Source organism: Hyposmocoma kahamanoa, unplaced genomic scaffold (assembly GCF_003589595.1).
Source record: "Hyposmocoma kahamanoa isolate Upper Pololo Valley unplaced genomic scaffold, ASM358959v1 160, whole genome shotgun sequence".
Taxonomy (NCBI): Eukaryota; Metazoa; Arthropoda; class Insecta; order Lepidoptera; family Cosmopterigidae; genus Hyposmocoma; species Hyposmocoma kahamanoa.
The window spans coordinates 3,695,751-3,709,265 of record NW_020653575.1 but is presented as its reverse complement, the minus strand read 5'-3'; the positions used below and the strand labels follow the sequence as shown (position 1 = coordinate 3,709,265).

Below are 13,515 nucleotides of genomic sequence, written 5' to 3'. Positions count from 1 at the left end.
TAAATTTTACTAAAACTGTTAACTCTGTAAACGTCATGATACTCCGTCTTCAAAATAAACAGACATGCATGTTTTGACATGGCACAAAAAAAATGGTGAGTACTTTTTATTGTAGGATTTTAGTACTTTTTTTTAGTTATTAATTTTGCGTGAGTTTCTCCATTATTTGTTACCTTTTCTAGCTAATGACTCCATAGCTAATGTTTATTCAATATTCAATGTATTTATTTGCATTTCACAATTGTATACAAGATGTAGTGTGGTATACTTAGTAGAAAAATCACATCATGGACCCTCTCCGGCACAACAAAGTAAAACGCAAGACAGTAAGTAGGCTGTTATCGAATTTACCTTTTTGCTAAAAGGTTTTGTCCAGGAATTAATTAATATCATTTATTTATTAATTTTTCTTGTAGTTTTTAAAAACGTTCTTTTAATGTTCAATAAAGGAATGTAAAATTGGCTCGACACTGACTTTGGCCTTGGCTGTGTCCAGCAGATCGCTGAGCGTGGAGATCTGGTGCTGCCGCGCCGCCGCCATCTCCCGCGCATCATCGGCCTCGTGCTCCCAGCGCAGGCGCTCTGCTTCTGTTCTCTCCAGAGAACTTTCTAGGGATCTGTGAAAGGAGGCTTTGTTCAAAACGCAAATACGAAAAATTACGTTTTCATCACACTTGCACGTAAATAGTACGATTGCGTGCACGCTAACTTAACTATAATGCCCCAAATAATGTTATAAAATATAAAACCCTCAAGTCTTTTTAACCGACTTAACCGATTTAAAAATGCAACTGACTTAACCGATTTGGATGATTCTCTTTTTGTTGGAAAAAGTGTACCTCAGAAGTGGTCCCATTTAAATTTGGCAAAAATATTCCACCTCTATGGTGGCAAACTAGGGGATGTATCCGTTTTCGCGCACTTGAGGTAACCGATTTCAATAAAACTTCGCAAATAGATGTAATTCCACGGACTTGTTGTTTTTTTCTTCTCATTACACGACTATGGTTGTAACGAGAAGAATAATAATAATAATAACGCACACCTCAACATAGCCCCGCACTAGGGAAACCCTGTGTCGCATAGACAACCACAAATTACAACACCCAAACTCACGAGAGAAATAAATGTAGGTCATACAAATATTTCTCCCGGCCCACGCATCGAATCTGGGACCTCTGCGTGGCAGTCCGGCATGGTAACCATTCGGCCACGGAGGCAGTTATTTGTGTGAAAACAGAATAAAGATATACAGTAAGAAAGGTTAACTTACCTAATTCTCTCATTCAATGAATCATTTTCTTTGGTTTTCTCCTCGAGCGCGGCCTTGGTGCCGGTCAGATCTGACTCCAACTGCTCTTGCTTCGACAGCATAAGCCGCCTTTCCTCTTGAGATAGCTTCAAGTCACAAAATAGTTCTCTAATTATTCTAACATATAAGTTACTCCACCGTTGAACATGTATAAGGTAAGGCGAATTTGTTATATGAAATATTCAGTTCATAAATTTTTTTGTCAAACACACCTTTAGGACAGCGAAAAGCTGTTGGTCGGGGTCTCCTGATACCAACGTCTCCGGTTCGATGCCCTCGCGAAGCAACAGCTCTTGAAGAGTATCCACCTGAGAAAAAAAGAAGGTGATTAATTTACATGTTCTGAACCTAGGGGATTCCCAGCACAGTCACGAAGCACACCATGCATCAAGCTCGGCTTCAGGCCGGTCTTATCGCAAGCAACATAACGTTGCATTTATCTCAACGATGAAGTTGGACGTGCTCGTGATCCTCCAACCAGAGTATAAAAAAAACATTTTAAGGCCAGAACACAAATAACTGACTCCAGAACACACATATAGAATCAATTAAAAAAAGTTTAAATTTTAATAGAATTGATATTCAATTAATTTCTATGTGAAATTACTCCTCCACTAGTTTGTTATAATTATTAATACAAAAAGTTGTTGAAAAACCAAATATAAAGACACGACAACAAAAACATAGAGAAATTCGTGAGGTCCGCTGGTTCGTTCCGTGGCTTAGTTGGTATAGCGTCTGGCACAGTATGCTAGAAGACGTCGGCTCAAATCCGGCCGGATAATATTTTGTGAGTGTTCGATCTTTGTGTTAATACATATACCTCTGTGTGCGTCTCCGTACATTTCAAAAATATTCTATATTTATTGTAATAAAGATAACATCTCTAACAATGGGGGCTATTCCATTCGGAGGTGTGGGAAAAACTCCAAAACATCTAATTACAAAACAAGCGGAATCACATTTCATGGTTAATTAAATATTAAATATGTAATTTTGCAATTATCGTTCATTACAGCAAAGCTCAAGTTAAACTGGTCAATTTGAAGTGAAACAATTGACGGCGAATTCCGGCTGGCCAATCGGAGCAAAGTTGTCACAGTAATGATTTGGCAGAATAGTTTTCAAACAAATTAAATGACATTTCGTCTCTATTTCTGGTTACATACTCGATGTACAGAAAATATACGTTCACAAGCCTTACCTTAGTTCGACTGTCCTCCAGTTTCTCGGTCTGCCGACATAGGGACTCCAGCAGTACTTGCTTCTCGTCGGCCAGTCGCTCATTGTCGGCATGCGCATCAGCTAGTTGCGTTTGCAGATCGGCTAATTCGGCTAAAGTTGCTTGGAGCTCTTCGCTGGTGCTGTGGAACCCAGGAAAAAAGTCATAGAATGGTCGTAAATAAGAGGAATCTGCGACTTAATTCATTTGAAACTATTCAGTGAAAACACAGATTGTATAGACGTTGACGTGTAACAAAACAAGTATAGTTTTTTGTAGCAGTGGAGCTCCTCGTGAAAGAGTTCGTCCAGGGAAGTACTGCCACTTTACCTATTTCTGCCGCCAAGAAGTAATGTTGAGAATTACTGCGTTCCGGTTTTGAAGTACTTGTCAACTTATGTCTCAGGGTGACAAGCGCAGTGGGAGTGCCCCTCAGACTTTGCGATTTAAAGCTGAGTGGACTGCAACTGTTATGGACAGGCGTGTAGCTTAACATCAGACGCACGATTTGTTCGTTCCGTCCATTGACTTACAAATAAATGGACGACGGGTCTAATACAAAAACCACGAAAAAAATGTCCCAAGTCAACCTATTCGAAATTTAAATTGTAATGTCATCGCAGTATCGCGCTGTCAGTCGAACAAATGAAGACTAAAGCGGAGTTTGGCGCTCTGTATACGATTTTAGCGCCTTACAAGTGCGGACACATTTTAGCGCAGACCCGACGTCCATATAATTGTAAGTCAATGGTTCCGTCACTTGATATTATAAAAAAAAGTTTCACTGTGCCCGGCCAAACATTAAGCATGCAAACATATTGAAGGTATATTATTAATAGAATAGAAAGATCGAACACTTAGAAAAAAATTCCTTCGATCCGGCCGGATTCGAACCGACGTCTTCTAGCAAACCGCGCCAGACGCTATGCCAACTAACTCACGGAACGAACCAGCGGACCTTACGAATTTTTCTATGTGCATCTTTGTCGGATTTTTGTATCTGGTTTTTAACGACGTTTTAGCCGTAGCGCCATCTATGAGAAATCTATAAAACTATTTCGTCACAGACACCTTTCCAGCTACCAGCCCTAGCTAAAGATATCGTTATTCACTGTAATTAATTGAATATCAAAGTGGTGAAATATTATGACATTCAATAAAACATTTAATATTGAAGGTATATTATATTATACACTAACCCACATACAGTTCAATAGACTAAACTAGGTGTAACATGGTTTTTTTTTATATTGGGCGTGCAGACTTGAATTTAATAAGTCAGTGGGAGTAAGGGACTTCATTGAATCGAGTGAAGGTTTTGAGAAGAAAATTACCTGTAATGGTGTTCTTCCATCTGCAGGATGCGGTCCTGCAGACAGGCCACGGATACCTCGCTGAGTGATGATGACGAGTGCTTGTCCCACTCTGGAGTGCTCGCTTCACCATTGTCGCCTTCGCCCTGGAAGTGTGGACTCATCTTTAGTAGGTCTTCAAAACGTCGTTAATACAAAAGTTGTGTTCGAAAAGAATGTCATAAAAGTTTTACCGTAAAAATCTTTTTCGATCCTTTTTCTTGAAAAGGACATAAATAGCAGAATTAAAACAGTGTGATATCAATAAATACTGCATTATTCAAATACAAATTCGCGTTCCAAACTAAATGTAGTAGCAGATCTCCTTTTGACAGAATTCGTCAATTCAGTGAAGTACTGCTAGTTTTTGACACCCATTGGATAAGGGTTCAAGGGTTGGTTGGCGTGCTAAATATTCCCGGCATGCATGAAAAGGAAAGTACTGCCACCTTACCTATTTCTGCCGCCAAGCAGTAATGTGAGCATTATGGCCTTTCGATTATGAAGAGTAAGGGTGAAATTACATGCACATAGGACTTGTCAACTTGTCTCGGGGTGACGGGCGCAATCGCAGTGCCTCTCAGATCTTAGTGATTTAAGGCTCAAAGCAGCTTAAAGTTATGGATAGGCGAGTGGTATACCACCAGACGTGCGACTCGTTCGTCCCGTCACTTAATAACATAAAAAAAAGATATACCAGAAACAACCTCGTGATCACCAATCTGATGTTCAGAGACCAAGTTACTATTCATATTTCCAGTAACTACCGAAAGATCGAACTTCCCAAAGACCAAATGAAATGGAAGAAGCCGGTGACCGAGGTCATGAAAGCCTTTTTGTAGATGACACGACTTTTAGTAATGAATATAGAGCTAGTCTGCTTTTGAGGTAGAGCAGTAGCAAGGAGCGGTAGCAATGTTTTCAGTTTTTATCTCGTGTGATAAAAATCAATAATTTATAGTTGTCGAGGGCAGAGTGACAAGGTAGATTGAAAGCTATTATATGAGAAGTTCTTCCTCAATTCAGCTATACGCAATATCGCTTTCGACAACGGAAGGCCAAAAGTCATTCTGAGTGATATAAAGAAGACCATGATACCAAACCGAAGCAAAAGTAAGGATGAATAAATCCTATTGCATGAAAAGAGATTAAAAACTTAGTAAGCCTGCTTAGTAAGCTTTTTTTTGTCAGTATTGGTGATATTTCGGATTATTTCATTCGTAATTTTAATTTTGATTAAAAGCGGTTACTTACATTGTGAGCCAGTGCTATAGAGGCTGGTGCCGATGAGTGCATGCGCCTGGGATGCGGCGCAGGCGCGGGCGCAAGCAACAAATGCCTCTTCTCACTGTCCGACAACGGCGAATGGGCGACGCCGCGTAGTCGCGCACGTAGAGCTCCATTCTCGTCGGCTAGTCGTTCTAATGCCGCTTCACGCTCGGTTTCTATAGTCTGTAAAAATGCAACCAATTATTCAAATCACTTGAATGTCTGTAGACAAGTCCTTGAAGAAAATGATAATGATATTGGTGGTAAAATTTAGAATAAGAATAAGAAATATTTAGTTTGGGTATAATATAATAACTAAACATAATATAAGAAATATTATGTTTAGGTTAAGAAGCAGAAGTCAATGGTCAAATTTTTCATTTTAATAATTTATAAAGCTAAGAATGGACTGTCTGTTTTACTTTTTCAATTGCACAACCAACTACATACAGTCTATCAATTTGTCAGTTTGAAAGCTAGGGATGGGCTGTCTTTTAGCTTTTCAATTTATAAAACCAACTATGAACTGTCTATAAGTTTATCAATTTAAAAACTAAGGATAAGCCGTCTATAGATGTGTCAATTTATAAAGCTAGAGATGCACACTTTCAAATTTCCATTCAGTAAAACCAACTATGAATTATTTATCAGTTTGCTGCTTGGAAATATAACGATGGACTGTTTCATGGTATGTACCTTGAGCCGCTCAAGTTCAGACCGCAATCGGTCAGCCTCTCCAGCTCGCTCAAGAAGCTCCTCAACCTTAGCTTGAAGTTGCGCTCGCTCCATCACAGTAGTTTCCAGCTCTCGCCGTAGAGTTTCTATCTCTCGCGCCCCTGACGCAAGAGATGCCTGCAAAAGTAGGTAGTTGTAATGTAATGTAAAGTTATTGTATGCAACGTGTAATTACATCATGTAATACGATTTTTGTTTCTGGGTAATCACATACTCGCGATTCTCCTAAAATAAAGACAAAAAGGTACAGTTTACTTCAAATCTTTAGTATTTCAAACAAAATTCTACTAATGTGTAGGATTTGCGAGATTATGTAACCATAACACTATCAGTAACTATTATGTAGGTATGGAAATACCACTGTGAACCACCAACACAAAGTTTCAGGGGTATAGTTCCTCTTTCCTAAACACTTGCTGCTCAATTAAACAGACACCAATTCTGTCGAACAAGAAACCTTTAGGAAAATTTGTTACATAGTGTTATTATTATTATCAGTTACTACAGATGCCATTGACCAACTACGATAGCCATGGTGTTTTCTCAATTCACAGTGCTGATATTTGGACATAGTTATGCAAACGAGAACCAACCCACACCTCGAGTAAAATTGAGTTATGTATTTAGGCATAACACCAGACGTGTCCTTTACCCGCTCACAAAAGATCCAGGCAATATACCAAGCCAAAACGGAGAAAATAAAAGTCTTTCAGGTTACCAATCGTAAATAAGTTTACTTTTTAATAGCTAAAAAGAACCATGCTGCTTAAGTTCATAAAATATATTTTTTTTAAATACGCTTAATGGATCCATGTCACATGTACTGAAGTACTGCAGATCTTAAGCGTTTTCATTACGAAAACTAGAACATGGTTCTCGTTATATATATCATTCTCAATGCTACACATAACTCACGTTGTTTGTCTCAAATAACTTACCTACTTATTTTTTCACACTGTTTATACAAAAATCTAATTATCTCGAAAGTGACATTTTGTGGGTTGGTTCTAGTGTGCGTAACTATGTCCATTTGAAAACAGACAAAACAAAGAATCTCACGTTCAATTACGAGCAAAATTTTATGCTCGTCAATGTAAAGACAAATTTTCGTACGATGATCGATCGTACAAGTTGAAACGAGTGCCTTATTCCAGCGTGACCATGGCCAAGTTTTGAAATTTGACTAGCTAGAAAAAAAATCGCTATTTAGTCGGTTCTAGTCGCAAAAAATCTACATTTAGTCGGACCGCCATTATAAGGGTGTTTTACTGTTCACGCTGGAATTAGCTTATTCCAGCGGCACCATTTCTCAATCTCGAGAACCACAACACCTAGCTTAAGATCTGGGGGTCTCGATCTCCGTCCGACATCCGTCCGAAACAATTACTGTCAAATAAGTAATATTCGACAAAATTATCAAGTATCAAGTATGAAGCTTCATTCGCATCACGCGTCTTTTCATTTGCTCAAGTATTGCTTGTTTGACAGTAATTGTTTCGGACGGATGTCGGACGGAGATCCAGAGTAGACCCCCTGATTACACTAAAAAAGTCGTGATTGTGTCGTTTCTACCATGGTCACGCTGGAGTTGAAATATCAGTGAAACGCACTTCTTAACGCAGAGAATAATGAAAGCAAAGTCAACAAAGTGAACATAAAAAAACAATATCTACAAAAAGACAGTCAATATTAAAATGAAATGAAAATCAAAACTGCAAAAATATGTAGCTAAAGAAAGTGGTCAATTTCATCAAGGTATACTTTCTGAATAATCAACATATGTAACAAAAGTCAACCTTATGTAAAATGGCTTAAATATTATAATTGCAAATGAAACAATATTAAAAAGTGCTCCTTGCACTCATTGGCATTACAAAAATCTTTAAAGATCCATATTTATAAAGTTTAATAACTCACCTCAGATGGTATTCTGGGTCTGAGGTCAACCTCCTGGAACCCCGGCATGTGTTCGGCATTCAAAGTGACCGGCAAACTGACAAAGTCCTGCGACCCCCTCTCATCTACCGACCCCAACTCCTCAGCACTCCCAAAATCCTGTCTCGCGTCTTCATATTCCCCTTCTCTGAACTCAGGGTCTTCTAGCACAGCATTATTATTCCCCAAATCTTTTTTCTTATGTGGCTTATGCAATTTCTCTTTGGACCCAAAGATTTTCAGGCTCTTATCTCTAGCTGGTGCGACTTTGTGATGTTTGGAATCGAGGCTGCTGACAGAAGGAGCTCCTTTGAGGGTACCTTCCTGTTTCCCTTGACTTGGCCCTCTACGGAACAAGGATTTAAACTTCATCATCTTGATTAGTTGTTATTTCATATCGTTCAACTGGTCGAATAAGTTTCGCATAGTTCGTTTGTGATTTAGTACGGTGATTTCGTATTTTGGAATAGTCCACTACTATCTTTGTTAAGGCGCCGTGTAGTCGGAATTAAATTAAGGCACTTTTTAGCACTTATTAGTAAATTTGTCACTTTTTACATTATGTTTATATATCACTAAAGGATTATGAGTTATTTAACGTGTTGTTAAATAATCACTTTAAAACAATAACGGAATTTAATATCAAAATTCAAGCATCTGTACTTAGTGGTGACCGTGGTCGTAGCTTAGTTACTTATTCTAATGATATTCAAGCTTGGTGGCTTACTTATACTAGTGATGTTAATGTTGGTGGCTTACTTATTCTAGTTGTGCGTTGTTGCTGATCAGTTAATTTTGTAATTGCAATTGGATGGGTCAAGGAGACTTCTTCTAATTTTAGTACTTTCTAACTTTAATTGGATGTATTAAAGGTATGAAATATGTATTTTTTTCTCTTTTACGTTAAAAATTTAGTATACTATCATTGACCTATACTGTTCTCTTTATTAAAACTGCAAGATGTGGTGCGCGTTTTTCTGTTTGGCTCTTTTGTAGATTTCCTTGAAATTGTGTACTTATTTTCAAACTTATGGGACATTTTTAATAGGTACAGATGGCAGCACATCAAGCTACATATTGACGGATCTTGTTCCGTTGAACTGCAGGCAATATTCGAAAAAAAGTGTACTTGATGTGGTGTTGAATGTACAATTAGGTTTAGAATTACGTAGCACTATGAAAAAGATTGATCGTAAAACTAACGAGGTGCATATTATAAGAGTCCAGAGAGTTCAGGATAGACAGTATAATTATCTAAACTTCAAGTAAATAATACACATAGAGTGGTTAATACCTCCCTATGAAATTCAAGAATCATTATATTGTACTTTTTTCTTTATTTTTGATGTAGCAATCATTTTACTATGGCAGTGTAGAAGAAAAATTTAAAACTGTAAAAAAAGTATGTACCTATTTTGTTATGATTTTTTGAACGTTTTATTTTTAATAAAATCTTTAAGAATCTCGATTTTGCAAATATATTATAATTTCTCTTAAGTTCTAATAGTTTAAATTTCTTTAATTAAATACGAGTACTCATCGAATTTCTAGGTTTTTTGTAGCAGTAGAGCTCCTTGTGAAAGAGTTCGTCCAGGGAAGTACTGCCTTACCTATTTCTGCCGCCAAGCAGTAATGTGAGAATTGAGTAATGCTGGTTTTGAAGGGAAAGGATGCTGATGAAATCACAGGCACATGGGACTTTTCAACATATGCCTACATATTTGTAATCTTAATCTTTTTTTTAATAAATTAATTAATCATTTCTAAATTTCAAAGAGAGGAATGTTCCAATCTGTGTCTCTCCGCTTATAAGTAGCATATAAACATAATTAACTCCCTCCGTGGCCGAATGGTTACCATGCCAGATTGCCACGCAGAGGTCCCAGGTTCGATTCCCGGGCCGGGAGAAATATTTGTATGGACTACATTTATTTCTATCGTTAGTTTGTGTGTAATTTGTGGTTGTCTTTGTGTGTGTGTCCATGGCACCAGCGACACAGGGTTTCCTTAGTGCAGGGCTATGTTGAGTGTATGCGTTATTATTATTATTTATTATTATTATTATAATAGGCAGACGAAATACCAAAGAGCGTGGTTCATGAGCACAATTAACACGTTGCTAAAGTATGCGGTTTATGGTACACTGACGTACACTCAAATGTAACTAAATGTGCATTTTAAAATTAATGCATTTTTAGACGTGCGAAGTTTGCATAGAGTCTAAAACAGTACCAAAGAAGTTGAAATATGCGTCTTATTGATATCACAAGAAATCCAATCATTACACACACTAGAGTAGTCAGAAAATAAAGACCCCGCTCACCCCCGATCTAACCTCATTTGTTCCCTACACTCGCATCAATTCTTCCCTTCATACACGCTTATTCATGGCACTTATGCACTGGCCTCTTAAGGTCGATCTTTCCCCACCTTTAAATCCACGTTCCCCTATATAAATATCGAGTTCAATTATCGTTAAACCAAAATTGGAAACGAACTTTTAAATTTAGAATTGGAGACGTCGGTTAAAAACCTAGTTTGTTAGGTTTCACCTTCATGAGCTGGGTTTTTACCGTAAATATTTCCTGATTTATCGATAATATAAAAGAACTTTTGTCGGATAGCACCTTCTATTAAAAAAAAAACTTTCAAAAGTGTCTCACAGGTGGCGCTACGGCAAAACAAAGATCGACAACAAGCACATAGCGAAATTCTTCGGTCTGGCAAACAATCGCAAGTTCGAATCCAGCCCGATCGAACGAATTTTTCTTCGAGTTTGTACGACCTGGATCTTTGTATTAATAATGACACCAAACTAGTGGAGTATTTTCACAAAAAAAAATAATAATAATATGGTATTAAAAACATCATGATATTCGACCAAAATAAATATTGCAGCACCTTAGAAACACAACGTATTTGTTAACGTCTTTAATGGTGTTAAACACTTCTATTAACATTACATATTTAGTTTAGGTAAGATGCCGCTAGATGGCGTTAAATACAATTTCCGTGAACAACTTAATAGCGCGTTTAAGAAAGCTGCATAGAAGGTTTAACGCCGTCTAGCGATAACTTAACTAAACTGTTAACATAATGGTACTAAAAATCTTAACACCTAGAATTAACATAATATTTCTTCCTATCTTTAAGTATATCATTATCTTCCGTATTTACATAATCTACCTTATACTATATTACACTATATTATATGTTAATAATATTATATTACACTATATAAAGTGTTATATATAATTATATACTATATTACACTATATAAAGTGTTATATATAAATATGTGACTAACTGAATAGATGGCTAACTTGTTGTTTAACAAAAAAAAAGTTGCTTGTGGCAACTAAAACTTTAAATGAGGCTACAGTTTTATTTTTCAGCAGGTTAGTCCATTTGCATTGTCTAATCTCAAATGTGTTAAATGTATTTAGGCTGTAACCAGACGGACTGTGTGTGCGTAGTTGACATTACAATTGCATGCAGCCGAAACCGACTGACTGCAAGTAGTTATTGCCGCACGCCAACTCAGGAGCTCAGTACATTTATTGATGTCGAAATGGAAGCACAGATGTTACTTGTAGCTTGTCACTGTATTCAGAATATTTATAGGTCCAAATGCTGACTAAACTTATGATTAAGGAAATAAACGTATGACGTAAACTCACGTCCAAAATTTGCCGTGGAACTTGCGACCAAAAATGTAAACAAAAGTGTCATTCCAGAAAAAAAACATAATTTTAAGAATTGTGCAAATGTGAAATAAAGAAAAAATTACCCGTCGTGTTTTTACTTCATCATTATGTTGATTTAACCCTCAAGTAAATCCTTACCTTGTACTGAAAAAATCAATTGATGTTACTGAAAAAAATTAAGTTGTTCCAGACACAAAAAATCCTCTTAAGAACGACAATTTCTACTTTTAGATTCTCGAAGTATAGTAGTTCACATCAACTAAAGCCACACACTAAAGTCGACGACGCTTGTAGTTGAAATCTCGACTGCACGCATTAACTGTGAACATGCAGATGCAGTCCATCTGTTAGCAGCCTAAGTGCGTGATTGTCCTAGTCCTAAATAAATAAAACCCCATGTCATGAACTGCCTCATCTTGCATAGGGGCGTCGTAAACGTCAACATTTAGATGAAAATATAAACGTGTATTTGACAAGCAGTTCCTTATGTGTCCAAAGAGGAGATTTGGTAGTGGACTTCATAGTCAATGGCGTAATGGTGGCAGCCGTTAGTTGTGCAATGCGCAACGGGAAGATTTTTTTTTATAATTTTTTTATTTAAAATAAAACTTTGACGAAAAAATTGATGATGAGGTCAACGATATAGCATGCACACCTAAATAATGCCTATTCACTCTCGCTTTGAAAAGGTCCAAGTTATAGCGTTCGGGGAATAAGTCCGCAGGCAGGGAATTCCATTCTCTAGCCGCTCGCCATATAAATGTGGAAGCGAAACGCATCGTGCGAATCCTGGGAATATCAACAACATAGGGATGGAATCACAGCCCACGTATAGTCCTCCGATGATAATGATGAAAGGGGAAGGCAGAATCAAATTACGTAATTCCATCGCACTCTCCGTGATATATCCTTTAGAATATCAATAAGCAGGCAAATTTACGGCGGTGTTCAAGATTCTGCAGCTTCGCCTCAACTAATTCCAAATCACATGTATATGTATAGTGAGCGCGCCTACCAGCTCCGGTACCTATCTGGAAACTAGGGAGGGTGCTGTACGTGCACCCACTAGGCAATGCAAGGCCTTTTAAGAACCGGATGAAGTCTGTGCCGGATAGCTTGCATTGTTTATAGTGGGATAGTCGATATGGGACTGCTCCTTGCTGTATGTATTATTCTTGGTGTTTTTTAATTGTATATTTAGCTGTGGCAGAATATGAGCGAAGACAATGAGTTTCGTAGTCCTCTGTAGCCAAGTCATACGACTGAGTTGGCATGCTTGTTTTATGAATCTTTGAATTTTTAGATTATTTTTATTGTATTGAAGAGTAAAGCAACGGATATCGTAGATATTTATAATAAAAAAAATAATAATAATAGAATATTATTTCCTCTAGACAATTCAACAATAGACGACAAAGGCACAATTCATTAAACGGAAAAGGCTGTTTGTGTCTAAAAGAATAGCAAAGTGACTAACGCACGTTCATTTTAACCTGAACCCTGTCAATTCTTTCCCGTTTTATGAAACCATGTGACGAGACAAATAAGTCGTGCGTCTAGTGGTAACAGACACGCCTATCCATAACAGTTAATGTGGGTCATTCAAAGGTGTAAATCGCAAAGATCTGAGGGGTACTGCCATTGCGCCAGTCGCCTTGAAATATAAAGTTAACAAGCCCCATGTACCTATAGCTTCACCAGCACCCTTATCCTTCAAAACTTGAATACAGTATTGCTCACATTACGTATTAGTATGGTGGCAATATTTCTCCGGACGAACTTTTTCCCAAAAATAAAACTACACTTGAAAACGTCACTTTTAAGCTACTGCTCGTTTAGTAAGCTGACTTCTCGGGGCAGACAGAGCAAGAAACTGAAAGGATGGATGCTCGTTTCAAATAAACTTACATGCTATGGAATACACTTCGAATGAAATTTGTGTGGAATCTAGAGCCATGTCGTCTTTCCACACATCTTTATCTA

At 37.5% G+C, this 13,515-nt stretch overlaps 1 protein-coding gene across 1 annotated transcript in view; it reads right to left on the bottom strand.

Annotated features, from left to right (window-relative positions):
- Positions 1 to 405: 405 nt before the first annotated feature.
- LOC113225366 (cytospin-A-like) overlaps positions 406 to 13,515 on the bottom strand; it is a 64,977-nt gene continuing 51,867 nt past the window's right edge. The window contains exons 5-12 of the mRNA XM_026457650.1: positions 7,808 to 8,171; positions 5,852 to 6,007; positions 5,141 to 5,338; positions 3,869 to 3,993; positions 2,517 to 2,676; positions 1,525 to 1,620; positions 1,274 to 1,398; positions 406 to 617 (exon numbers count right to left, since the gene is read on the bottom strand). Coding sequence (XP_026313435.1) covers positions 434 to 617; positions 1,274 to 1,398; positions 1,525 to 1,620; positions 2,517 to 2,676; positions 3,869 to 3,993; positions 5,141 to 5,338; positions 5,852 to 6,007; positions 7,808 to 8,171 — 1,408 coding nt within the window. The 3' untranslated portion in view covers positions 406 to 433. The remainder of the gene's footprint in view (positions 618 to 1,273; positions 1,399 to 1,524; positions 1,621 to 2,516; positions 2,677 to 3,868; positions 3,994 to 5,140; positions 5,339 to 5,851; positions 6,008 to 7,807; positions 8,172 to 13,515) is intronic.